This window comes from Sminthopsis crassicaudata, chromosome 6 (assembly GCF_048593235.1).
Source record: "Sminthopsis crassicaudata isolate SCR6 chromosome 6, ASM4859323v1, whole genome shotgun sequence".
Classification (NCBI taxonomy): domain Eukaryota; kingdom Metazoa; phylum Chordata; class Mammalia; order Dasyuromorphia; family Dasyuridae; genus Sminthopsis; species Sminthopsis crassicaudata.
Genome location: NC_133622.1, coordinates 223,419,976 through 223,447,643, shown reverse-complemented (window position 1 = coordinate 223,447,643; position 27,668 = coordinate 223,419,976). Strand labels below are relative to the sequence as shown.

Sequence of the window (27,668 nt, the reverse complement as noted above, 5' to 3'; positions counted from 1 at the left end):
TTTTAGGAATGGATGCTTTTAAGTGAGGCAAAATGGAGGGAAAGGGCAGGGAGCAGTATCAATAGAATAACAGAGGAAATTCAAATTTCAGGAGCTTTATGAGTTTATCAGAGAAATGGATGATTATCAAGACCATGAAACAAAGAATAAAAATTTAGGAAAAGCCAGAAAAGGCAAAGAACTCATGAAAAGAGCAAAATAAGGAAATCCTTTTTAGAAAAAGTAATGGCAAATTAAAACTTAAATTAAGTTGAATGGGCAGAAAGAAGGGATTTAAATGAACAACCAGTTATTAACTGAGAGGGAAAAAAGAGAGGGGAAAAAAGGAATAATAAGTTAAAGAAAACTCTAAAAAATAGAAAGGGACAGAGGGAGGGAAGTAGGAGGCTTGAGATTGAGGGAAGAAAACCTGTGGAAATAGGGTTGTTTTAAGGTAGAGTAGGCAGAAATAACTTAATAATAATAATAATCTTAAAAAATAAAGAGGAAAAAATACCCAAAAATCCTAATTTGGAAAGAATGAGAGGTTGATCTACGGATGACTTTCCATTGCCCATCAGCCTTCTTTGTCCCCTCTGGTCTGGATCTGTTTGGTATTATGTGAACCCTATTTTGTCGATGGGCCCTTCCTTGTCTTCCAGTCAGCTGTGGTATGATGCAAAGGACACTGAATTTGGCGTCTAGACCTAGCTTCAAATCAAGCCTGATATGTGGAATCAGTAAACCCAAGATCAAACCCTGCCTCAGACACTGAGCAGCAATGTGATCATGGGCAAGCTACGTGACTGAAGTTTCCTCATCTGTCAAGGAGATATAACAAAGAATAGCAGCTGTGGTGAGGATGGAGTAAGATCCCTCTCATAAAGAAAGTTTCTAGCATTCTTGTTATGGAAATGCCAGCTGTGGTTATTATCACTGCAATCCTAGCCCTGCCTTTTACTACTGTGTGCCTTTGAACAAGATCTTCACCTCAGTCATCACACTTGTCCAATGAGACGGGAGGCCCTGCTCACCAGTTCTAAACCTTGCCCGTCCTAAAGCTGTGATCCATGATCTGCTAGAGGGGGGTCTTAACAAGGGTGTCAGCCAAGGATGGAGCTCTTCAGTAGAATGTCAGATCCTTGAAGGCAGGGCTTGGATTGTTCCCAAAACCTATCATGCTGCCTAGTACACAGTAAGCACTTAATAAATGCTTAGTGAATTGTATTAAGATTCAGCTGCAGTTGACAAGTTTTAATATCCACCTAATCACACCCAGAAGAAAGAAACTAAACACAATTTGTTTACTTAATTGGAGATTATTTTATTGTAAAATGCAAATATGATTACAAATCAATCTGTTTAAAAAATCAATACTTCATATTGATACTGCAAACATAATTCCAAGGTTAAAAAAAAAAAAGACTTGGAAGATGACAAGCAGAAACAATGAATCAAACACAAATGATGAGGGCAGAATAATTTCCTGAAAAAGAGTGCTCCAAAAAATGTTTTCTCTAGAAGAAAACTGATTTCTTCTTTAAAAAATTGATTCATCTAGCGCAAAACTTCTTAAACTGTGGATCACAACCCCTTATGGGGTTGCGTAACTGAATGTGAGGGTTGTGAAAAATGTGACAACAGTAAAAAATTTCTGAATGTATCTTACAGTATCAGATAATCCATCAATAATTAATTCTTTATGTTAAACAAGCACATCAATATCATTAGTATGCAAACTTGCTTTCTTCTTTAATAAATGGTAAAATTATACATATGGCAAAGAATTGTTTTAAAATAAATTTCTTTATGATTTATTATCAGTGTTTGATTTGCATCCCTATTTTATATGCCCAGGGTCGCAGAAAAATTTCCCAGGCAAAAAGGGATCATGAGTGGAAAGATTAAGAAGCACAGATTTAGAAAAATGATTCTTTCTTCTTATCTTAGAGGCAATGAGGTGAGATGAAAACATCAATTTTGTGAGATAATTTTTATCAGATAATTGATAATTCAAATTCTACTAAATTTTTCTCCTGGCACATTACATGAAATCGACAAGTCAATACCAAATACACTTTCTTAAAGGCACTGTATCAACCTTCACTTTCAACATAAATACGAGAAATTACTTTCCCCAAGTTCTAACCCTGGGTCCCAAATGGGCAATAAGTATTATTTGTTGCAAAATGTGAATATTTTTTAAAAGCAGGCCTTTATTGGGGCACATTTAGCATATAGACGTGCTGTATTGTGCAGCAACTGACCCCGAGTATTAACCTCTTGGAGCTTCTTCGGTAAAATTCTTTAGCTGAAAAGAGTTTCACGATGATCTCAGAGATTCGATTTTTCCTTGGCAGCCAAATGAGATGCAGACTGGGTATAGGTTCGAATCACATTCTATTTAAAAGAGCAGGGCAAATTAACTTAACAGCAATCTCTAAGGGCAGCAGCTGTACTTCCCTCTTATGACATTACTAGGCTGAGACATTCTCCTCCAAGGTCCCGCCCCTTACGGCGTGTGACCCTGGACAAACTCTGTAACTTCTGGGGCTCTCAGTCTCCTCAGCCGTAGAAGTGAGTGGGTCAGATAAGGAATGTAAGGATTCTTCGAAACCTAAATCACGGGGGCCAAGTGTGGCTGAGTCGGTGACATTCAGCCCGTTCCTGTGACTGATAGCAACCTAACCTAGTCTCTGTTCAGAACCTGTTTAACCAAATAAGGGAAAGCAACTGAACTAAGTGATCACACAGTTGGTCTCCAGCAGTGAAAGGGGGATTACTCAGACTCAGCGTTCTGAATGATTGCTCTGTCACAACCAAATGACCCCATTAAAAAACCAGAAACACCATTTGGGGATTTGGTGAACTTAGACTTTGGCCAGATCTAGTCACAGAGGAGCCGAATGAAAAGGGAATGGTAAAAATTAACCGAAATTCAGAAATCACTTTGAATTGGAATTCATTTACAATTAATTTGTAAGTTACCTTTTCTTCTCAATGATCTCGCCATGAGACAAAGATAGGGGCAATTACTGCTCAAATTTAGGGCAATGCTGCTAAAGCTGGAGCTCCACTCTCCTACTCCAAGTCAGGTGCCAAGCTACAACCACTAGCAAGGGCTTACCTTCTGTTGTTCAGCGTTGTATTTATCCAAGAGCGCCTGGATCCGGGACCCATAGTCTACGTGAACATCAGTGAAGTTTTTTACCTGGAACCAAAGTAAATCAATCCAAAGCTGCACGAACCATTCCACAACACAATCTATAGTCCAGGGATAAGGAACAGGTACAAGGGCTGCCTCCAGATCATGCTTAAGCCCATGATTCCATGGATAAGGGGGATGCTGGAGGGAGCTCAGACTTCTCCAGAGTCCTAAAGGAAGGCATTCCCAGCAAGAGCCCTAGTCCAGCCCCAAGCGCCAGGGAGGCGAGCAAGTGAGAGAAGGTATATATATATATATATATATATATATATATAAATATATATAAATATAAATATATATATATATATATATATATATAGTTGTCCCTTCCATACCACAACTTTCCCCATCATGGTTTCAATAGTTTATGGGTCGGCACCAGAAATTAAATGGGAATTTGGGGGAAGTTTTGACAGAGAGCCTATGACCAAACCCAATTTTATAATAAGGATCTGTAAACATCCCATAAAAGAAAAAGAAAAACATTTAGATTTTTCTGGTGTGAAGAAAAGGCCAAAAAATTTTACATGGATTTTCCAGGTCATGGGGATGCCCGCTTTGTAGAAGCAATAACTCTACTGCTTTTGGTCAGACCCTATAGTTAAGCAATCAGTTGTAGACACAGCCATCTTAGATTAAGCCGTATCCTGGGCCCGTGAAGGTGGTTTGGGAATAGAGGCAGAACTGGACATGGATGGCTTTCTCTATATCCTGAGGAGTGGAAACAGCCATGGAGAGAAGGGGTCATACCGAAATGACCAGGACCAGAAATGAAGAGCTATTTTATTAAAGGTTATTTTTTTTAAAATGCTTTGAGAAAACAGCTTCAAACTGAGCTAACTTCCTCCAGAGACTACAGTTCTGTCCACCTCAGTAAATTTCTACTGAACTGGTTACAAAGGGTCAGCCACCAACATTCTTTAGAAATCCAAAGTTTAGAACCATGTTCCCGCTGGCTACAACTACTGAAATCTATGGTCAAACCTGTATTTTTATCAGGTTTAAAGGCACTGTATCAACCTTCACTTTCAACATATACATGAATCTTGTACAATACGGGGCTGTAGTCATGTAAAATCAGTGAGAGAATTCCTCCAATTTTAAGAACTTAAAGAAATTGTGACTGAGCATTTTAAGCATGGGCCAGAGGATCGAGGGGACTGCCCACACCCTGGAAACCCTGAAGAGAAAGAGAAAGAGGTCCCAAGTGGCCTCCTGATCATTAGATCAAAGAGTAGAGAGGCTGCCTTTGCTCCAGAATACCTTTTCCCAGCCTTGCCCTTCCAGGCCCTCAAACACGCAGTCCCGCCCCCCAGCCCCCCACTATACAAAGATCACTCACGGCTTTCTTCTGGATGAAGAGCTGGGCGTCCTTCAGATGCCCCGCAATGTTCTCACACAGGCGCTGGCGCTGCTCCTCATTTAGCACTCGGACAAAGAACTCTCTCACCTGCCAGAGCCACAGGAAGCCAAAGGGTCAGCTCATCCCAGGGAAAGACTAACAGAGAAGCCCAGAAGAAGGAGCCTCGGCTTTCCCCCTCCATGGGCTTGTGTGACTGGCTCCAGAGCCACCCAATGAGACACTGGAGGGAAGCTCCAGACCATGGCAGTCATTTCCTAAGGAACCCCCAGGAACTAGAAAGCTCTTACAGAATGAGACAGCAGCTGCCGGCCATTACCTGGGTGACATTATCCTCATCGGAGCTGTTGTAGCGCTGCACATCCCCTGAGGTCTTATAGCGGTGCTCCAAAGCCGGGGGATAATCTTGAGGAGCCCCAAAGCTATTCGGATAGTAATTGGGAGCCCCACCTTAAAAGAACAGGGGATACGGTCAAGACTTCAAACCTGCACTTGTGCGTCACTCTACTCCCAGAATCAGAGTCTTCTCACTAATGTCATCTTTAATAACACGCACACTGAAGCACCACCAGAGACTGGAGGAAAATATACCAACAGGCAACCTGGACCCACACCTATCCAAGGTCAGGGAACAGGAGAGGGCCAATTAAGCATCTTAAAAAGGCTTACCAATATGTACAGAAGAACTGCACATATTGGATCAAGAGGGTGAAGGCAAGGGAGAAAAAAATTGGAACACAAGGTTTTGCAAGGGTGAATATTGAAAACTATCTATGCAGATATATATATATATATATGTATATATATATATATATATATATATATATATATATATATATATATACATATATATATATATATATATATATATATATATGTATATTTCCCCCTAGGATAATATCCTTTATTAGCAAGGGCATGTAGCTTGGTAAAAGGAAAATCATATAAGAACAAATATAACTAGAGTACAAGCTCAGCTAGAATTCCTGGAAGAGATGACGCATAAACTTAAAAAAAGAAAAGAATAAAAAATATTTTTATCAATGAAATGAGAGCATTTAGAAAAAAAACTGGAAAAAAATGAGAGCTACAGATTAAAGAATTAGAAAAGGAATTAATAGTTTGGCAGGCACAGGAAGACCAAACCTTACCCAAGCAACAATTTCCCTGAAAAATCAGAACGAACCAAATAGAAGCCAATGACTCCACAAGGCTACAAGAAACATTAAATCAAAGTAAAAAAAAAAAAAATAAAAAAAAAAATAAAGAATCTCATAGCTAAAATGAGTGACCTAGAAAACAATCTGCGTACATTTTATTCTGGAAAGATGACATATGTCACCTCAGAATCCAATCATCAGGAGACATAGAAGGAATCTAATTAGACAGAGGGTCTGGGAATGGATTCTGGTGATCTTCACGGAAGAGAAATCCACTGGGGGAAAGGGAGAGGAAAGATGGGGGAAAGTCTCTTGTATAACTAAAAGGCACAAGTAAAAAGGGGTCAGAAGAGCAGGTGACACTTGACACTCTCACGTAAAGTGATTAAAGGAGGATGCATCCTCAAGGGAGGGTTTCCCATCATTTGGGAAAATCTGGAAAAATTGAAAATTGCGGTCTATGAATGTGAGTGAATACCACAGTGCTCTAAGAAATGAGGAAGAGGAGGGTTTCAAAGAAACCTGAGAAGATTTGTGTGAACTAACTCAGAATAAAGTGAGCAGAAGCAGGAAAACAACATATGAAGTAGCAACAAAGCTGCAAAATCAAACAACTCTGGAAGACTCAGGAAGGCCAAATCACACTGCAGAGGTCTCATGATGACGCCTGTTACCCCTTTCCTGATAGAGACATGAGGAACTCAGTGCACACGAAGCATATTTTGGGAACGCACGGCCAATGGGAGAACTTGTTTAGCTCAACTATAAATATTTTCCTTTCTTTCTAAATGGGGGAAAGGAAAAGTGGGAAGAAGATTAGGTGGATTTTCATCGATTGAAAGAAATAAATCTTTCAAAAAAGAAAGAAAAATATTCACAGAAATGGATGGGCAAAATGAAAGTGAAAGGGACACAAAGGACGGAATTGATCATTGCTATGAATAATTGAAGTTGAGGTTTGTAATGGCCAGAACTCTGTACTTGAAACAAAGATTCTTACAATACAAGGTGCTAACTCAGCGAAATTGATAAGACAATGGTTATCTAGTTTAGCATGGTGCTTAATAGTTCTCACACAGTATGGTTGAATTCATCTTACAACAAATAATGGTTCTCTAGTGATATAATGGTTGGCTTATACTCAGTGTACTGGGGCAAACTCAGCCAGAGACAGACTCAGAAGGGCTCAGAGCCAGACTCGGAAAGGGACTGGAACAGACTGGGGGAAGACAGTGGCTGGAGGCTGGAGCACAAGCTCTCGGACTGAGACAAACTTCAAAACAGAGACCATTGTAGTGGTCTTCCAGCCTCCCCCACAGAAACCAAGACACAATCTTGAGGATCTCTAGAAAGCAAGCTCGGGCCCCAGGCAAGGAAACTAGATTGTAAAGGAGATAATAAAGAATTTGGACTTTATCCCTGGCTATTCTCATGGTGATTACTCTGCTGAAACAAAGGCTGGTCCAGAGACCTCCAGAAAACTAATGGAAACACTACAGAGGCTCAGGGGATAGAGAGAAATATGGTGATCATGATCAGCCTGTAAATTAGGGCTAATAAGAGATAATGCAGGAGAAATGGCATAAAGGACACCATAAAAGAAATCTATGTACCACAAAACTGGGCAATACATAGCCCTGGGGGGAGGGGGGAAGGAAAAAAAGAAAACTATCGGTCCTCCTGTGTCTCCATTGGTATTCTTATACTGTAAAGAGAATATGAGAGGAAGGTCCCAGCACACTGGGTAGACTCCCTGTGACAAACTTAGGAGGAAACATCAATAGATTCTCAGATCTATAAGAACATAAAGAAACATATTATTCAAATGTAAAAGTTCTATTGCATACTTAATTGATTTTGCTGATATTAAAAGATCACAATAAATCTTGCCAAGTCATATATGGTCTGGAAAGATGACATATGTCACCTCAGAATCCAATCATCAGGAGACATAGAAGGAATCTAATTAGACAGAGGGTCTGGGAATGGATTCTGGTGATGTGCTTTGTATACTGGGAGGGCTAGAAAGGAGGAAAGTAAAGCTCCATTTCTCATAAAGACACTCAAGAAGTCAAGAGGGCAGATTAAAGTAATTAGTTATATCTAGCTGTGTATAAAATATCAAAACAATCGGTTATAAAGTGGAAAATTCAAGGAATGGATAGTAAATCAAAGATTTTTTCCCGCTGAATCAACTTCCCTTTCTGGCAGCCAAAATAAAAGGAAAGCGGCACCATGGGAAGAACAGGAGATTTCCAGTCCTAGAAGGCCCGGGGCTCTCATCTGAGGCCTGCTCCTTATTATCCAACATGCTCTTGTATCAACCACATCTGAGCCTCATATACCTCATCTAGAAAATCAGAGGTTTGAACTCAATGGGCTCCTGAAGGTGACTTTCCAGACTGAAATCCTGAGACTGCAAATTTAGAAGTAAGCTTCTCCTTGCCTAGGATACCGAAGAGTTTGGAGGGTACCTTGGTTGTCAGACATGCACATGGGTCCGTCTCTTTGGTAGTTGGCCACTCGAGTTCGGTAAGGACAGTTCACAGGTATATGAAGGTAGTTGGGTCCTAGGCGATGGCGGTGAGTATCAGGATATGCAAAAAGACGACCCTAAAATAATGATTTTGGATTTTTAATTCAAGTTGTAAAAGTTTATTTATTATACTTAATCAACAGATAGAAAGATAATTCCATGAAGCACAAAATACTGAAAAGTCCTGCATGTACCCCACTGAGGATTAGATTTATTTTTATTTTGAGCATTATCCTTACTGAAAAGTAGTTTAATCTCCATGATGTATCCCAAGTTAAGCTAATATTAATTTTAAAATCTATTCTGCAGATTTTTTTTCAGTTTACAAATGACCAACAAAGTCACATCATTTACTTAACTTTTTCTTTTTTCCATGAAAGTTATTCATTTAAAAGGTCCCGATTAACCAAAGCCCCACTGAAATAGTGATTTTTTGGTATGTGCTACTTTTCAAAGAAAAAGGGAACCAGAAAATAGGATGATTTAGTTCAATAAAAGAGAAAACAATGCTAAAGTTTCACTACAAAACATTCCATCACAAAAGTGCTCTATATTACAATTAGCTGTATTGCTATTGGTTAAAATAACGAAGCTGATGTACACAAACTTAATCATAAAATATTAAATGGTGGTCAAAATATTCTATTTACAGGAAAATGTAGTGAGCAGCAGAAGACAAGATCCCACCGAGTTGCCACTCCATTGGTTACAGCCCAAGTGCCTTTGTTTTTACAAAGCAGTTGGACGTTATACAACCAACTCCATAGGATAGTTGTGAGAAAAAGGGCTTTGCAAACCTTCAATGCTATTATTAGTATTATTCTTTTAAGAAAATTATCCAAAAAAGACAAATAAAAGAGACCTTCTTCTTTAGAAGACGCATAATGATATGGAGACAAATATCTCACAGGGTATCACTTTTAGTTTCGTGAAGAAATGAAGAACTGAAACTGAAAAAAGGAACTTGCTGGCCTAATATCATGCACTAAATAACTTAAATTATTGGGATTAAAATCCAGCTGTGCCAAACTCCTAATTCAGTATGCATGTATGGGCTTTAAGGGAGGAAAGCTGCACAAAGTTATCAGTCTCACTCTCTTCCAGAGTCACCGAAGTTCAGTGACAAGACAAAAGTTGGTGACTGGCAATGGCCCAGAATGCAGCATCTTCAATGTCTGCCCAAGCCCTGAGCACCCCAAACAGCCGGCTACAGTCGCCTTCACGGTCATTGGAACAAATTGTTCTCATTCACTATACCTGACTATACTTTGTCTGAAAACAGCTCCCCAAATCAGTGCAAATGAGCGAGGGTCTATTCTTTTTCTGCTGTTTCTGCCAATAGCACAGTCCAGGCTCTGTCTTGGCTTGAAGCTTCACTAACTCCTTACTCCAGAGCCAGTCTCCTAGAGGCTGGGCAATCACTCCGTAAACAAAAGCAAGACCACGGCCTCCTTCGTTATCGTCCTACGCCACCACAGTCCTGGTGTTTATGGGGATATTTCACAGAGGAAGGAAGTTTTTAACACAATAGGAAAAGGTCCGAATATCCAACAACAGGAAAACAGTTAAGAACCTGTAGTATAGTGCCGTAACGAGACATTCTGAAGTCATTAAAAACAAGTAAAAGTCTATGAAATAATTTGAAGTTTGCCAAGCACAACATACAACAGAATGTACATATTTATCACAACACAAAATCCCAACAAAAATCTCATCAAAGATTGGGAAAAATTTTAACATATCATAAAGAATGTTTAATATTTTGATTTAATGGGGCAGTGAGGTGGTACAGTGGATAGAGAGAGCATCATCCCTTTAGTCAGGAGGAGCTGAGTTCAAATCCAGCCTAAGACACTTAATACTTCCTAGCTGTGTGACCCTGGATAAGTCACTTGACCCCAATTGCCTCCACACACAAAAAAAAAAGCGAAAAAAAAAAAAGATTTATTTTTATAGCTTTTCAATTTAAAAAATAATAACCAGCGTCTTAAGATATATTATTACAGGGACAGCTAAATGGTGCCAGGAATAAAGCACCAGATTTGAAGTCAGGAGGATCTGGGTTCAAATCCGGTCTCATACACTAAATGCATCCTGTGTGACCCTGTGCAATTTAACCCAAGTGCCTAGCCAAAAAAAGTATGTGTTTGTGTGTATGTGTATGTATAATTATTACTATTACATAAAAAGCAGGATATAATGAATATGATAGGTTTATGAAAACTTCACTTCTGATTAACCCTTAGTTCATGGGTGTAGTTCAAGAAAACAGATAATAGCTCAGTGATTTGTTAATTAAACCAGTTCTTTTCCCATTGAATTCTTACCTAAGAAAATAGTTACTCATGCTACAAGAGTGTAATATGGCTTGAATTATGCCAAATACACCCAATATTAAGGATTATAATTATTAATTATATTTATAATATATATATATAGGTATATATATAATTATTATTATTATTAAGGACAACAATTAAGGCAAAACCAGTGCATCTTAAACATCAGCAACAGCAACTCAATTATTAATTTCATCAATATTTTCTGTTTATAAGTGGAAAAATTAAAGGCCACATTAACAAAATAATAAATTAATAGAAGAGTTTTGACCAAGGCATGCTCTTGCCTACTAATTAATTGCAGGCAATAAACTGCCCAGCCCTCCTACAATGACAAGACTGCCGAATCAATCAATCAACATTTATTGTTACGGGCTACAGGCTAGGCACTCTGTAAAATGCAAATAATTTCTGAGACGCATTTAAAAAAGCAAATATCAGAATCTTAAAACCTAATGGCCTCTTGCTCTAACACTATTCATCACTAAGTGGATTCAAGGGGATGGGTTAGTTAGGCAGCAGAAGGGCCTAGTAAATGTGTCTGGTCTCCACCTCTCAGTTCTATCTCGCTTGTTGTTCCCCATGTCTGGAATGCTCTTCTTCCTCCACTCTGGACTTCCTACCCGCCAGCTTCCTTTAAGTTCCAACTAAAATCCCACCTTCTACAGGAAGCCTTCCCCTACCCGCCTCATTCCAGAGCTTTCCCTCTCTTAAAAATTTCTTAATTATTCTACGTAAGGGCTTCCTCTATATATTTGTTGGCATGTGGTCTCCCTCATTAGATTGTAAGTTCCTTAAAGACAGGGACTGTCTTGTGGCTCTTTGCATCCCGTGCACGTAGCATAATACCTGGCAATATGGTAGGTAAAGACCGGTTACTGACTGACTTACTAAGCTCTCATCCCGAAGCATTCCCACACTTGGAACCTCCCAAGCTTCAAACCTAAGGTGAGGCGGGCTTGACAGTCAGTCTAGGATGCAGTGAACAACACAGAACCCATCCAACTCACCTGCAGCATTTTATCAGGACTTGGTTCAATGCCTGGCGGCATGCTGCTCGGGTCAAAAGCAAGCTGCTCCACCTCTGCGAAATAGTTCTCAGGGTTCCTGTTTAAGACCAGTTTACCCACTGGGATAAGAGGGTAGTCTTTGTGAGACCAAACCTGGAAATGAGGGAGCATCAAGTACAAGAGATAAGCTAAAGAGTGCAAAAACCCAGTTTTTGAAATCCTGGCACCCTAGCGACAAATGGCAAAAGCCAAGAGATCATTCTTGGTGCCGCCATCTACAAAAAAATTTATCTTTCACACCTTTCACAAAACTTATCCCTTCACAAACAGATGCGATTCCAAGCAATTCAGCAATGATAATTACACACTGAAAGAACATTTGGCTAAAATTTCTAAGTCAATAATATCCTGTTTGTCACTAGTCCATAATTTCCCTTTCATTCTCAATTCATACTCAATGCAGGGGAAAACAAGAGTAAGGAAATGTTAGGCCATCTAAGTCTTAAATTTGCTTTACCTTAGTGAGGTCAAATGGATTAAATGGAAATGCTTCTGCTTGTTCAAAGGTCATGACCTGGATGTAAAATGTCCAGCTTGGGTAATTGCCTGTAGAAATGGCATTGAAGAGATCCCTCAGGCCATAATCAGGATCTTCCTGAGAAAGTCTTCCAGCCTCTTCAACAGAAAGATTTTTGATTCCTTGGTCAGTCTGAAAGAGAAAAATAACGGAAGCATTTAGACCGAGTTTAACTGGCAAAGTTGTCTAAACTTAACGAACCACAAAGAAAAGGATTATGAGGTCATAAATAAGGGCCCCTCACTAATTTCCATGATAATTAAAACACCCATGGAGACATGTTTGAGTATCATCATTTCCAAATTTCAAATCCATTATTAGCCCTTAAACGCCATTTTCAGAACAGCCGAAAAATAGTGTTTGTCTATACTGAAAATGTGTTCTATAAAAGCAATTCTAGCAGATGCTTTGTAAGGATGCGGTTCCCACAAAACAAGAGAAGGGAATTGTAAGGGCCCTTTAAATGGGCGGCGCCACAGCGCAACGGGAGATTGAGTGCCCCAGGAAGTGTTCTCTGTGGATACAGGACTGCCCTGTGGGTAGGATCTTGGCCATACTGAGATAGCTTCGTCATGGGTGATGACTCTCTCACTGATTGGCTGTGTGTGACCTCAGAGGCCCTATATAAGCTCACTGTAGCCATCAGTCGCTCTCTTTAACCTGGCACTCTTTAACCTGGCCCCCTAACCTGGGGTAGCTGAGCCAAGCGGATGGAGCCGTGAGAGGTAAGAAGTTTGATAGTGAACACGTGGGTCTTCAGACCAGGTGTTCACTAGGGAACCAACAAGTCAGGGCATTATGTGAGTAGGTACAATAAAGGCTTTTAAGATTACACGTGGCTGTTCTTGAGCGCACTACCGGTTATTAAACTATAGATTCAAGAGATTGTGGCCAGAGATCTTTGAAGGCCTCAGAGGAGGCGAGCCGGGTAGAGTTGACACTGCAAAGGTCAGTGGTCAAAGGTACTCTGTTGGGCCTAGGACAGACTGGTAATTGTAACTGCCAGGAGGGCATGTTACAATGCTTAATAAATATTTGTCAAAGAAATGAATGTATATACCCTATAAGCTCCTTAAAGACAGAATTAGTCTTTTGACTCTTTTTGTTTCCCCTGTGATTGGTATAGTGCCTGACATACAGTAGAATTTAATACATATTTAATGATGGATATATAATTTTATTTTTTCAGCTAACTGCTACAAAAGCATATTCCCTTAGCTCTCTGGAAGGAGATGGAGGAATAATATTACAATGGAAAATACAAACAATATTAAAAACAAAAGAAATCAACAAAAATTTGTTAAACAAAAAGTACATTGCTTCTACTTTATGATATTCGAATTAGCTCAGACCGTAACTAAGTAGACTTTTTCTTTTAAAGAAAATTTTCTGAGGTTCTCAATGACTAGTACTTATCATCATGAACAGCAGTATTTTATGAAGAAAAGGTCTTTTTAAAACATTCCATATAACCAGAGGCAATATTAGGCAATAAAGTGACCACTTAGACTGGGTAACAAGAGACCTGAGATCCAGGCCCAGGTCTGCAACCAACCAGTTTCTCACTTAGGAATAAGCACTTCCTCTTTCTGGGTTTCAGTTTCCCCATCTGCAAAATGAGGGAGCTGAACTAGATCATTTAGAAAGTTCTTGTTACGTTTAAAATCCTATGGTTTAGTATCTTCCAAAAGCAAATCATTCATTTTCTATGAGGAGGAAAAAAAAAAGGGAGAATTTTGCTTCTGCCCTTTGAATCATTCATTTACTTTTACCTTTGTACAAGAGGAACTCAATAAATATTAATTGAATGAAAGCTCTAAAAAATCCTGATGACTATATTTGAAAAACTAAAAATCACCTTATAGTGGAATTTGCAGTAAACTGCTTTTCCATCAGCATTAATCAGTTTGAAGGTGTGAGACCCATATCCATTCATATGACGATGGCCATCTGGAATCCCTCGGTCACTGAATAGAAAAGTAACCTGAGAAGAGACAAAGAAAATTTAGTTTAAGGCCAAAATGGCCATGCAGATTCTTAACCACGCCCTAGCAAAATGCCCAAACGATATGGTGCACAGACCACCCATTACATGCTTATTTCCTGAATCACAATTACATCATCTTTCCTTTATATACCCCAAGTCTAATGAAACTCTTCATGATATATGAAATGATCAATCTGTTGCTTCTGTCAAGCTAATTCTAATTAAGATTACATTAGCAGTTTAAAGTTTCTTTAAAGAAAAAAAATCAGAAAATTCTCCCTCTGTAGGAAATCAGAGGAAGCCCCCCAAGAGAAAATGTAAAAGTCATCCCCATATGATTTCCCAAATCCCGTGAAATAAAGAATTAGTAAATTCTCCCTCAAAGGGAAGTCACAATTCAGTTAAAGACAACTATTCCTACCTGATGCAAAGATTCAGGGCGAAGACTCCAGAAGTCCCAAACCATGTCGGCATCTTTAAGGTGGGTTTGAGGGTTCCTCTTCTGACTATGTATGAAGGAAGGAAACTAAATGGGGACAAAAGGGGGAGGGGAAAATCCAAAATCAGGCTATAGAAATGATGGCTTCTTTTCCATACTTGCTTTGGGGCTAAGTCATAGACTGTACTGCAAATTTAATCAGTCATTTTGCTTTCGGTCAGTCAATAAGCATTTATTAAGTGCCTGCTATGTGCCAGGAACTAAACAAAAGGCAGAAGACACAAAAGGGGGCAACAGATATTCCCTGCCTTCAATCTAAAATAGTATCATGTAAATGAATGGAAAGATAGGAACTGAGCAGTGGACTCCACTGAGGTTGAGAACTCCAAAATGAACCAATGTAGATTAGCATCTTCTTAAAGAGTTAACTTGATCCCTCACGGGTTAAGTGAGTTGACCATTGTCACCTGATCAAGTCAGAAGCTGGATTTGAACCCAGGGCTTTCTGATTTTAAAGCCAGCTATCCAGCCTTTATATCAAGATGCTTTTCAAATAAATCAGAATCTTGAATTAACTATGATAAAATGTTCTATTAACTGTATCCAGCTCAGCTATTGACAAAACTGTCTCCAGATTCCTGCTCCACAAAATTCTAGTAGGAGAATCTGTTTAAATTCTACACAAAGTCCAGCATCCCAGTATAAGCCCTTCACTGTGTGCCCTGAGAAACGAAGTCCCTCCTCTCAGAGTCCCTGGAGCCCTGCCAGGGCAGATTGCCATGATTATTATGACAATTAATATCAAATCCCAAGACTAAGAAAGCTATTTGTTCCTGTTATCTTGAAATGCAAGATTTCATTTGCAATGGATCTTCCAAAAACCAACCAGGCAATCTCTGAACAAAGGGCCTTTTCTTTTCAGGCTTCTCCACTGTGGGGTGTACAACAGTTTTCCCTACCAGAAGTGGGTCCCGGATGAAGAAGATGGGGGTGTTATTTCCTGTGAGATCCCAGTTGCCTTCTTCAGTGTAGAATTTCACGGCAAAGCCTCGAGGGTCACGAACAGTGTCTGCAGACCCGGATTCTCCGGCTGGAAGATACACCAGTAACTGAGGTCAGAAAAGATAGAGTCCTCTGGGAAGACCAACACAACCCTGCGCTTCATTCTCGTGGTGGTATCAATGAAATGCTTAGGGTTCTAGAGGATCACTTCTCTACCTTACAATGTTAATTCACCCTAGAAAATAGGCAAATAAGAAAGTGAAAATTAATAAGGATATGTTATTTTCCACTTAGAACATGGACTCCCTAAGAGAAGGCACTGCCTGTTTTGTCTTGAATTCTCAGTGACTAAGACAGCACTATGTACAAAATAACCACTTAAGAAATGCTCTTTCATTTATTCATTCAAGTAAAATAGTAATAAATAATAAATAATAACAAATAAAATAAAATGAATAAAACCCCAATGATCTTAATGATAAACTTTTAAACTTTCTTGAACTAATACTAAAGTGTCTTTCAGTTCCACAATAAATCAAAATTTCCTTAAAAAGGAAACTGAAAATTAAGGAAAGTTATGAAGAATCAGTAAACAGCCAAATTATGAGTTTAAGAGTAAAGCAGAGTTAAAATAATGTTCCCACTGGGAAATGAGTATAAACTGTGAGCACTGTTTTATTTTGTTTTGTTTTTCTTCCCAGATTATTTTTAGCTTCCGAATACAATTCTTCCTTTGCAACAACAACAACAAAATTCGGTTCTGCACATATATATTGTACCTAGGATATACTATAAGATATTTAATATGTATGGGAATGCCTGCCATCTAGGGGAGGGGGTGGAGGGAAGGAGGGGAAAAATTTGGAACAGAAGGGAGTACAAGGGATAATGTTGTAAAAAAAAAAAATTACCTATGAATATGTACTGTCAAAGAAATTGTTATAATTATAAAAATTGATAAAAAAATTTTAAATAATAAAATAAAATAAAATAATGTTCCCAATTTGTAATTAAATTTGTTCTTTAGTAATAAAAGAAGACCCTCAAAACCTATTAAGACCACATAAGAAACAATATGAGGGGGAGAATAAAATCTCAATTCTGGAGCGTTGAAGTAAAAACTAGTGCTTGTAATGAAAATCTAGAGATTTCCAATAATAGGTAAGGAGTCACTGCCCCCTAAGTACTACTATTCAAGATTCCACCAGGTAAAATGTAAGTAGTTTCCTAACAAGTATCAGGAAGTTTTGGCTATTTTGAAATTTTGCTCTATTTTTCAAAGCTCCTTCCCCCACCCTCAAAAAAAGCTTGTTTCTACAGGAGATGCTATTTGTTGTCATTGTTGAGTCATTTCAGTTGTGACCCCATTTGGGGTTTTCTTGACAGAGATGCTGGAGTGCTTTGCTATTTTCTTCCCCAGCTCATTTTACAGATGAGGAAACTGAGACAAACAGGATAAGGAGACATGCCCAGGATCACACAGCTAGTGAGTAGCTGAGGCTGGAGGCAATACTAATTACAAAACAGACAGTGCAGATAAATAAAGATCAGGTAATTAAAACTGATGACTTACCAACTGTAGAGAATCTAACAGCAATTGGAGTCCTTTTCCCAACATGCTCAAACACCTTTGCCTTGCAATATTTGGTAATGTCATGAGTGACTTCAAAATATCCGAATGCTCCTATGAGACAAGCACACAAAACACCACAAATAAAAAATGAGTCCCTCTCTTGTGCCTGCCTATGAGAAGTAGAAAGTAGCCCTGTTCTCCAAGAGTTTATAGTCTATAGATGTAAAGGAAATAGTGTGTATGTGTTTAAATGCTAAAGCAGGAGCACTGGGCTGGAATTCAGTTAATATGATCTAAAATGTGTTGGAAGAACTTCACAAAGGTGCTAAATCTTGAGCTGAGGTTTACAGGAAGAGTAGCATTTGTAAAAAGAGAGAAAGAATCCTAGGCTGGGGGAAAAAACCAGAAAAGGCACCTTAGGGCAGGAACGATATTAGCCATTCATTGAAGATGGCATAATGCTGAATTTAAAATCATAAAAATGAAAAATCTTGCAAAACTGCTCAGAGAGATAGATGAGTGGGGATGGATTACATGATGAGATTCAGGTCTCTTCCAATAGAGGGAGTAAATTAGCAAGTTTTCCAACAGAAACTCCACAGAGCAGAGAGATTCAAGTCCCTATGCTAGAATTGGACAAATTATTTCATCATTAAGACAAAGGTATAAAATGAGGGCTTGAGGATATCCATTTTCAACCCAACCAGCATAAAATAATTATTGTACAACAGCTAAAATGCATCTCTCACCTGCTCCTTTAGCATGGACAACTCTCTCAGGAATTCTTTCTCGGTCAAAGTGAGCCATTTCATCTGTGAAAACCACATCTTGAACGAGAAGGGGCCCCCGAGGTCCCACACTCAAAATATTAAGCTTGTCTCCTACAGGATTACCAGATCCTGTGGTAAGTTGTGAAGGATTCTAAAAAAAGAGGGGCATAGAAAAATAATCCACACTTAAAAAGGATATTTAATTAGTTAATATCAACATGTCTCCAATTTACATGATCACAATGGGTGATCTATTCTATACCTTTCCACTTGACCCATGAAATGTATCATCCCTATCATCCTGCTCAGCTGTGATTTTTCAGAACACTTGCTAAATTTTCCATTTGTATTTCAGCCACGGTCGGTAAACATCCCTACTTGGCTATGCTACTGGTTCCAAAGCAAAAAAAAAAAAAAAAAAAAAAAAAAAAAAAAAAAAAAAAAAAAGGAGGGGGGGGCTTCTGAGGCTCAGCTCATGGATCTCCTGAGGTCACGGAGTCTGACCCAAAGCCATAGCACCCTCCCTCCCAAACTGCTTTATGCTTAATTACTTGGCATCTCATCTTGTTATTATTTATTTTAAATATATTCATCTATATTTTGTGTCTCCCCTCACTAAACTGGAAGCTTTCTGTGGGTAAAAATACATATACTATATACATAAATATATAATACATAGAACAATACAAATACATCATTATCTGTATCTCTAGTTTGATACATATAGTAGCTATGTAGCATTTGTTGACTGAAGACATCAGCCATGGATAAATGCCTAGCAACTTATTGTTAAAAACTGACATTGCTATGGGGCTTTAAGGCTTACAAAGCATTTTATATAGACATTATTATCTTATCTGACACAATAAGTATTTCTCTCTCTCTCTCTGTGTATATATATATATATATATATATATATATATATATATATATATATATATATATATATTTACATCTATAAGTATTTACTACCTGAATTTTACAGTCAAAGAAATCAGAGAATCAGAGATTCAGTCCCAAAGTCAGAAAGCTGGGGGTGAAATTGAAGGAAAGGAAAGAGATTGAGCATTTATTCCCTGCCTGCTATATGCAAGCACTGGGTAAGTAATTAGCCTTTTATAAACAATATCTCATTTGATTCTCATAATTATCCTAGGAGGTAGGGGTTCTTATTACCTGCTGCCAGAGCTAGCCCTCTGCCACACAGAATCCAGAATCACCTCCTTGTCACAATGAAAGTTTAGATCAGGGCTTCCTAAACTTTTTCCACTTGCGACTCCTTTTCGTCTGAGAAATTTTTACATAACTTTGGGTATATAAAATAGATATACAAATCAAATATTTACTGATGATAAATCACAATTTCATGACCCCCACTTTTGGGCAACATGATAGCTGGTGTTTTTGCTCCATAGAATAAAAAGATGCTGCTTAATTTGTGATAATGTAGTTCTGTCTACTTTGCTGACTTTAGAAGCCTTTTCTTCTTCCTTCTGGAGACCTCGGATGGGGTCACAAACCACAGTTTAAGACAACAGATTTCAGATGACAATTTGAGGGGAATGTGATTGTCAGGGATAATGTATATTTCAAAACAAGCACTTTACATGAGGCTCATTATACAGGTGATTTATGACTGTGGTTAGTATTAGAGCATGGCAAACAAGAGCCTGAGTAATTTATTAACTTTCTTCATATTAAATATACTTCCTCTAATGATCCCATCCTCAAAAAGGCACGAGGAACATTTTACTCTAATTGAAAACAAGGTTTTTTTTGGACTCTGACAACCTATTTTCTAAAGCTAGAGAGAGCCTTTCTGATGATTTACTTTCAGTGGATTTTTAAAAAGTTAAAAGAATAAACCAGAGACAACTAGGTGGTGCAACAGATAAAGCACCAGCCCTGAAATCAGGAGGACCCAAGTTCAAGTCTGGTCTCAGACGGATTTAACACTTCTTAGCTGTGTGACCCTGGGCAAGTCACTTAACCCCAACTGCCTTAGCAAATAAATAAATAAATGAAGGAATGAATAAATAAAAAATAAACCAGTCAGAGAGAAAGAAGAGATCTGGAGCAAGATATCCCTTTCTAAAAATTTAATTTGTCAAAATGTGATTAGGTAAACAAAGAGCCAAAAGGAATGAAGATGTCAGCCCTGAAACTATAAATAAGTACAACAAGGAATTCATTTTTTTAAATTAAATATAAAACTGAATCTTTCAGCCATGGATTCTTGATGCAAAGGCTGAACCATCGTGATACAAAAGCATCAGTACAGGAATCCCAAGAGATCTTCAAACCAAGACAATGGGTTTCTTCTAGTTGCCTTAATATGAATGATGTGGCTAAAAGAATAAAATGTGACCAGAAAGCAGATAATTAAAAGGAAGGAGACTCCCGATGTTTTCAAAATAAGATTCAGGTTAAGGGGAAAAGGTGAAATTAAAGGCAATAACCAATATTGGCTCCAGGAAGCTGATGATGTAACAAATTTCCTCCCTCTTCCCTGGAAAGAGGTGAAAGCTTTACAGGTAACCCAATGGTGTCTGTGTTGTCGGATAGAATTGGTTTTATTGTTGTTCAGTCATTTTTTAATCCTGTCCAATTCTCTGTGACTCCATTTGCTCGCTGCCCCAAAGACACTGAAGTGGGGGGCCATTTCCTTCTCCAGCTCATTTTACAAATGGGGAAACTGAGGTAAATAGGAGTGATTTACCCAGGATCACACAGCCAGTGACTTTTGGGGGCTAGATTTAAACTCAAGAAGATGAATCTTCCTGACTTCAGCATGGTGCTTTATCCATTGCACCAATCAGATGCCTGGGAATTGGTTTGAACTGTTTGTTGTTGTTGTTGTGGTTGTTGTTTTTGTTTGTTTTTGATGACAGAAGATATTGGGAAATCTATGCTATAAAATCTAAAAGACACCAATAAAATTTAAAATAAATCTAGAGGAGGGAATAAAAGAAATTAATAGTATTGACTCTAACCTGACTCTAGTTAAGGCTGCAAATTCTTGTAAAAATGATCCCATATTATTATCTAACTTAGGACACTTTAGGTCACAGAGACCCATGGTTCTGTATTTCTTCAAAGTGGGAAAGTGAAGCTCATTAGGAAACTGTGAGTGAATGGCAGTGTTGGAAATGGATCTTTACTATCTAAACATGAACCAAGCAGCGAGAGTCCTCTCAGAGGCCACAGGGAGCAAAAGAATCAGGAGGAAGTCAAACAGTCAACACTGTACAGCAATTACAGCTTCAGATCATTCACTTCAGGTCATTCAGAGAGATAAAGCAAACCCATGGTATAATGTAACCTGGCTAAAGGGACTGATGCATAATGTGCTCCAAGGTGAGAATTACCTCCTCTTTGCAAGGGAATAAATAATTTTCTCTTTAGATTACCATGATTAATCAAAGGACAAGAGGACTAGAAATTTTAAAAAGACATTGAACCTTTCTCTCTGACTTTAGAGAAGATAGCTACAAGTAGTTTAGGCAGCTGACTTTGTTCTATTAAAAAAAAAAATGCTAGTGTCTGAGGCCAGATTTTAACTCATGTCTTCCTTACTTCAGTCATGGCGTTCTATCTACTGCCTTGCCTAGCTGCCCTTTATTTATGATGAGGAGTAAATATTTGTGATTTATTTTTTATGAGGTCCTTTAAAATCATTTTTAAACAACTGATTTAAAAGCCTTTCCATATCATCAGGATTTTACTGGTGTCCATACTTCCTTTTACCAACACAAATGACAATCCTTTCATGAATTAGTCATTATCACCACCAATATAATTACATCTCACGTTTGAATTGTTCTTTAGATTTTGTAAAGTCCTTTATACATATCACCTCAGGTAAGTAGTGCTGGGAGAGTTTCTAGGGCCCCATAATTCATTCCCCTGTAACCAGAATCCATCTCTGGGCACTATTTGAAGGCTTTCCAACTTGGTAGGCCCTGCCTGAGCTTCCAGTGCCATAAACTCAGCCTTTAAGAAATTGTAAACCATTAAGAGCCAAATAAAAAATGTTTTAAATCACAAATAATAAGAAAATACAAAACAAGATAACTCCAAGTTTTCAGCTCATACCTAGAAAACTGGCAAAAATGAAAGATGAGAACAAGTGAGTGGGTGGGGAGAGGAGTAGGGTGGGAAAACTGTTGAGGGAGCAAAGCAGCCTAAAGGCAATTTGGATTTATGTGAAGAAAGTGACTAAAACAGCCATCCTTTCTAACCAAGCTCATTTACAAGTCTTTCATAATCATGTAGTAAATCTGTTTCTTGCCAGTCTAAGTTTATTTTGACAAGCAGGTCACCATCACCTTTCATATGTATGAATTAGTAGTTGAAAGGCACAGTGAAGTAAGGAGGTGAATCTGTTTTTTGCCTTCAAGTAAAAGAAGAAAAGGTTTCCAAAGTCAGCAAAATGGACAGAACTGCATTCTCACAAATTAAGCAGTATCTTTATTCTATGGGGCAAAAACATCAGCTGTCATGTCACCCAAAATAAGAGAAACACAGAAAATAGCAAACTTTTCATTGTTATTTTTTTTTTTTTTAATGTTAACCACCAAAGCTTGGAGAATGTCCTGCTACTTGGTTCCACATTGCAAGAGTGCCTCTTACACTGGCTGCTTTTGCCATACTTTGGAAGCTACAATATAATATATATATATATAATATATATACAAATATAATACAATACAAATATAATACAATATAATATATATATATATAATATATATACAAATAATAGCTTTGGAAGCTATTATTTTTATCCAAAATAATTGGAAATGCAGACACCATTCAACAAGTATTATGCAATGTCAACTGTACACTTGATACTGAAAGGCAGAGGTGTCAAACACACCCAGGGCCTTCAAGAATGTTCCCAAACCAGATTAAAATATAATTGGGAATAGATAAGTAATCAAAGAATTGCAACCAGTTCTCTAAAGAATAGCACAGTACTAGAAAGCACCTAGAGCAAATGCTCTAAATCACTAATAATAAGAGAAATGCAATCAACACTCTCCTGAGATTTCATCTCAACACCCTGTAAATTGGCTAAGATGAGAAAAAAAAAAAAAACCAAGATAATAAGTTAATGAATGGTGGGCTTGTGCAATGACAAGCATACTAATGCATTATTGGTGGAGCTGGGAAGTGGTTCAGCCATTTTGAAGAGCAAATTGGAATTATGTAAATGAAGTTACCAAAACATCTATATCCTTTAACTCAGAGACTCCACTATTGGATTTATATCTCAAAGAGACCATTAATATGAAGAAAGTCCCTATATATGCAAAATTATTTATAGCAGCACTTTTTTTTGTGATGGCTAAGAATCATTACAAAGTAGATGCCATTAACTGAGGAATGGATAAACAAACTGGGGTACACGAATGTGATGGAATACTGCTGTACTGTAAGCAATGATGTGTGTGATGACCCCAGAGAAGCACAAAAAGATCTCGATGAACTGATGCAGAGTGAATTCGACACAACCAAAGACAAAAGACAACAAGGTAAATGGAAGAAACCACACACTAAGAAGCAAAAGTAAATGTAACAAAATTACAAAAATCAGTAAAACTTGACAAGATATGAGAAGACACCACCAAATTACCCTATCATGGAGGTGGGTATTGTACCTCACACATGTTTTCAGCTTTTTTCAATATATAGATCAATCGTTTGTTTTTTTCCTTCTCTAAAAAAAAGTATGTATTATATATGCTGGCTCTCAGGAAAGAGCAAAAAAGAATATTATATGGGATAATTACGGTGATGTGAGAAATAGAAAGCATCAATAAAAACTAATTTTTAAAGTAATTGTGATTAAATAGCCTGCCCAGGCCATATATTAACTCAGGTCCTCCTGCTCTCTAGTCATTGTTATTCACTGAACCAACTTGCTATCCCCTAACATAAAAACCTACTACCCCCTAACACATAAAAATGTAACTGGGGGGGCAGCTAGGTGGCGCAGTGGATAGAGCACCAGCCTTGAATTCAGGAGGGCCCGAGTTCAAATCTGGTCTCAGACACTTAACACTTTCTAGCTGTGTGACCCTGGGCGAGTCACTTAACCCCAGCCTCAAAAAGAAAAAAAATGTAATTGGGAAATATTTAGCAAAATAAATTAAAATCCAATAAGACATAGTGTTCATATGAAACTTTCTACTTTAATATGTACATCTCTACAGGGATCCTTATGTATGATTCTGAGGCCCTATTTTATTTGCATTTGACACTACTGTTGTAGAGAAAAGAATAGCTACGGAATATCTGATGATATAGATTGTATATTTCTTTATTATTAGTTTAACAGCAGGTTACTGCATTTGATAAAGTGCCCAATTCCCCTAACACCACAATCTGTTCATGAGTTAGACGCTCCATAAACTACCTTCCCTTCGAGCTCACACCCTGGTTGCAAGTGTAGATAGCGTTGCCAAGGCAGGTGTATCTCCATACCTGTCAGGAGCACACCTTATTTATCAGGTGAATTCAGAGACCAGGTAAACAAGAGCCATGAAGTGTGGGGCAATGGAGTAAGAGCTGGCGAGGAATCATGAGAACTGGGTCCTGAGAACCTTGGACAAGTTACAGCTTGGCCAATCCTGGCCTCTGCTTCTCCTTCTCTAAAATGGGAGACCCGGAGATTTCTAAGGCCGCAGCATGAAAGGACTGAGTAGCAGAAGAGATCACCCAATCTAGGGGCTCTCACTTTCGTGGTTGTACCTTTCTGTTCAAACACAATTTTAGCACATTCACGTGGTCAAATCCTCTCCCATTATCATTTCTGATGCTTATTGACATCATCAAAACAAAAACAAAATACCCTGGAATGTTTCAGGATTTCTTACAGCAATCTGAGAAGTGCTGATCCATAAAAAGGCTCCAAAATCACTAATCACTAAAAAGGCCAGTTCAGACAACTCTAAGTTTTCCATTTGCTTCTACTTAGCAGATGTCAAAGAGGATAAAAAAATGGAATTAGTAAATAGTGTTGGAGCTTGGGGAAACAGGCACACTTCTTCAGAGCTGGGGAAGTCTGAAGAGATCTAACTGTTCTGGAAATAGCCCCAATAAAGGAGGGTCCAGAGTACGTACAGAATCTCAGAGTCAGAAGGAAACCAGAGACTCATCAGTTTAACTCCTTCCTGACTTCACAAGTAGGGGAATCCACAGGGCCCGAGTTCAAAACCAGACTGACAATTACAGCGTGATCTGGAATAAATCACCGGATCCCCCGGAGTCCTGGCTCCCTCACCTCTGAAGATCGGTCTAGCTTAGTGCCTAATGTCCTTAAGCTCTCGGTGCTCCGGGCAAATCTCTCGGAACAGGCTGCTTAGAAGGGTAAAGGGAGCTCCGCCTAACAACGAAAACAAAATCCAGTCTCCACTCCGGGTGAGGGGGACGTTCGCCTCCGCACCTCCCCTGGTGGAGGGCTCCGCACGGCTCTCCTTCCTGCAGTTTCTCTGACTTCCCCCATGGCCTATTTCAAAGCTGCGACCTCTGCACCACTTGGCAACCTCGCAACAACATACTTGGAGCTAGGTCCACCCAGGCGCTCGTGGGTTAGAGACATAGGGTGTTTTTGCCAAGGTTCCTTTCTCATGTGACACCCTTTAATCCTTTCTGTGAACCAGAAACTTTCTTTTGAAATCCGGATATCCCCCCCCCCCCCCCCGCCAGTCCCTCAGTTATTGGGATCCTGAAATAGACATTTCTCCCACCCCGCTCTATTAGCGGGCGTTGGAACTCTGCTTTAGAACCCGCGGGATCCTGACATTGATACCCTCGGCCCCCTCCGTTAGTGGGCAGTGACATCTTCCTTTGAAAGCCCGAGGGTACTGAAATTGACATTGCCCCTCTCGCTCTGTTAGCGGGCATTAGATCTTTAAAATCCTAGATCCTGAAACTGACACCTTCCTACCCCCTGTTAGCGGGCATTGGTACTTTCCTTTAGATGCTAGGATTCTGAAAATGATTTCACATTCCCGTCCCCCTCCGTTAGTGGACATTGGAACTTTCCTTCAGACACCCGGGGATCCTTCTCCACACACACCCTTCTGTTAGCGGGCATTAGAACCTTCCTTTGGAAGAGGGTCCCCAGACTAACATTCCACCCCTGGTCTGAGGCCACTGGAACCTTCCTTTGGAAGGCTACTGGCTTGTAAGTCCCGCCCCCCACCCATGGTCACTGGACTAATACTAAGGAAGGCCGAGATCATGGATTCCCCCTCCCCCCCACCAGCTGCATTGGATTCTTCCTCGAAGCGGTGACTCCCCCCGCCCCCAACGGTCAAAGGACGGCTCCTCGAGGTCGTCAGAGCCCGGGGCCGTTAAGTCTCCCGCAGTCTCTGTCCAGGCATCCTCCGGCCCTCTGGGAGGATCAGCCCGAGCCCGCGGGGGGTAGGCACCTGCGAGCTCCGCTGCTCCTTCCAGCGCTTCATCTGGTCACTGGCTTTGTCTCGGCTCTCCCCCATGGTGAAGCAGCGGGTGCACGGGCAGCAGAGGCGAACGCGCTCCGAACTGGCTGGCGGCGCTCCGCGCTCTGCCTCGCAGCTTGACTGACAGGGGCCCCGCCGGGCGCGGAAAAAGGCGTCAAGCTCGGCCAATCAGCGCCCGCCCTTCCGCCGTACGGCCCCGCGATTGGCTGGCGGCCTCTCGCTCTAGTTTAGTTTAGGTGGGATCTTGAGTTGGGCGGGCGGGGGTGGGAATGAGCTAGGGAGAAGTCCCGGAGGGATTCCGAAGGAAGCGGAGAAGAGGGTGGGAAAACGGACAGTCCGGGCAACCAGCATTTAATAAGCGCCTACTGTGTGCAGCCTTTTAGTCTTTCCAGTCGTGTCCGAGTCTTTATGACCCCGTGTGAAGTTTATGGGCAAATACATCAGTTTGCCACTTCCTTCAGTGGTGAATTAAGGCGGGGTCACCCAGCTAATAAGTGCCTGAGGCTGAATTTGAACTCGGGTCCTCCAGACTAAAACCCAGCACTCTAAGCACAGGGCCACCTAACCGTCTCTGCTGCTTGCTAGACATTACCCTAAGGGGCTGGGGGAAAGAATCAGATTTGGGGGTGGGGGAGACCATCTAGGCTGTCCTCATTTTACAGATAGGGAAACTGAGGCCCAGAGGTGAATGGACTCGCCCAAAAGTCACCCGCGTGTGAAGTATTTTAGTCTGTGTGTGAAACTGAAATTCTGGCCTGGGGCCAATTGACTAAGTGTGGTTTTAATTAATTCATATGATCACTCAAGAAAAATGTACAAATGTATACTATGTATCAAATTGCCTGAGGTAAATGTACAAATGTATACTATGTATCATATTGCTTGCAGTCTTAAGTAGGGGAGAGAAAAAATTTGGAGGATAAAATCTTATAAAAACGAATATTGAAAATTATCTTGGGGCAGCTGGGTAGGGGAGTGGATGGAGCAAAGGCCTTGAAGTCAGGAGGACCTGAGTTCGAATTTGACCTCAGACACTTAACACTTCCTGGAGTGTGACCCTAAGCAAATCACTTAGCTCCAATTGCCTCAAGTAAAAAGAAAGAAAAGAAAACTATCTTGGAAAAAATAAAATGCTTTTGAAAAAAAAAATTAAGTTAGCTAAGAAAAGCCCCCTCCAAAAAAAGAATTCCTCATCTCCTATAAAGTGGTATATATGGGCTGAATGAATACTTACTATCCTACTGTACTTTTTCTCTTAAGTAA

At 39.5% G+C, this 27,668-nt stretch overlaps 1 protein-coding gene across 2 annotated transcripts; it reads right to left on the bottom strand.

The window, feature by feature from the left end:
• Nucleotides 1-1,278: 1,278 nt before the first annotated feature.
• On the bottom strand, nt 1,279-26,553 carry CAT (catalase). Of its 2 annotated transcripts, none has more exons than XM_074276884.1 (13): nt 26,376-26,553; nt 17,917-18,088; nt 17,168-17,278; nt 15,552-15,682; nt 14,575-14,679; nt 14,025-14,150; nt 12,107-12,298; nt 11,590-11,742; nt 8,179-8,317; nt 4,864-4,994; nt 4,484-4,634; nt 3,107-3,243; nt 1,279-2,379 (listed from the first exon to the last, which is right to left on the bottom strand). In XM_074276884.1, exons 1-13 carry the CDS (start codon nt 26,439-26,441, stop codon nt 2,314-2,316), a joined length of 1,680 nt encoding a protein of 559 aa, XP_074132985.1. In that variant the 5' UTR covers nt 26,442-26,553; the 3' UTR covers nt 1,279-2,313. The 2 variants fall into 2 exon arrangements, with proteins under 2 accessions (XP_074132985.1, XP_074132984.1); XM_074276883.1 differs by having other exon boundaries at nt 3,107-3,190; nt 4,527-4,634.
• Between the last annotated feature and the right edge of the window lie 1,115 nt (nt 26,554-27,668).

Bases quoted from the DNA above. Each gene is read 5' to 3' on its own strand.
- CAT (XM_074276884.1), bottom strand. From the start codon at position 26,441: ATGGGGGAGAGCCGAGACAAAGCCAGTGACCAGATGAAGCGCTGGAAG. The intron at 17,279-17,916 runs GTGAGAGATGCA...CTTGTCTCATAG, and splicing joins TGTCCATGCTAAAGGAGCAG to GAGCATTCGGATATTTTGAA. The intron at 12,299-14,024 runs GTGATTTTTAGT...TTTCTCTTTCAG, and splicing joins ACTGCAAATTCCACTATAAG to ACTGACCAAGGAATCAAAAA.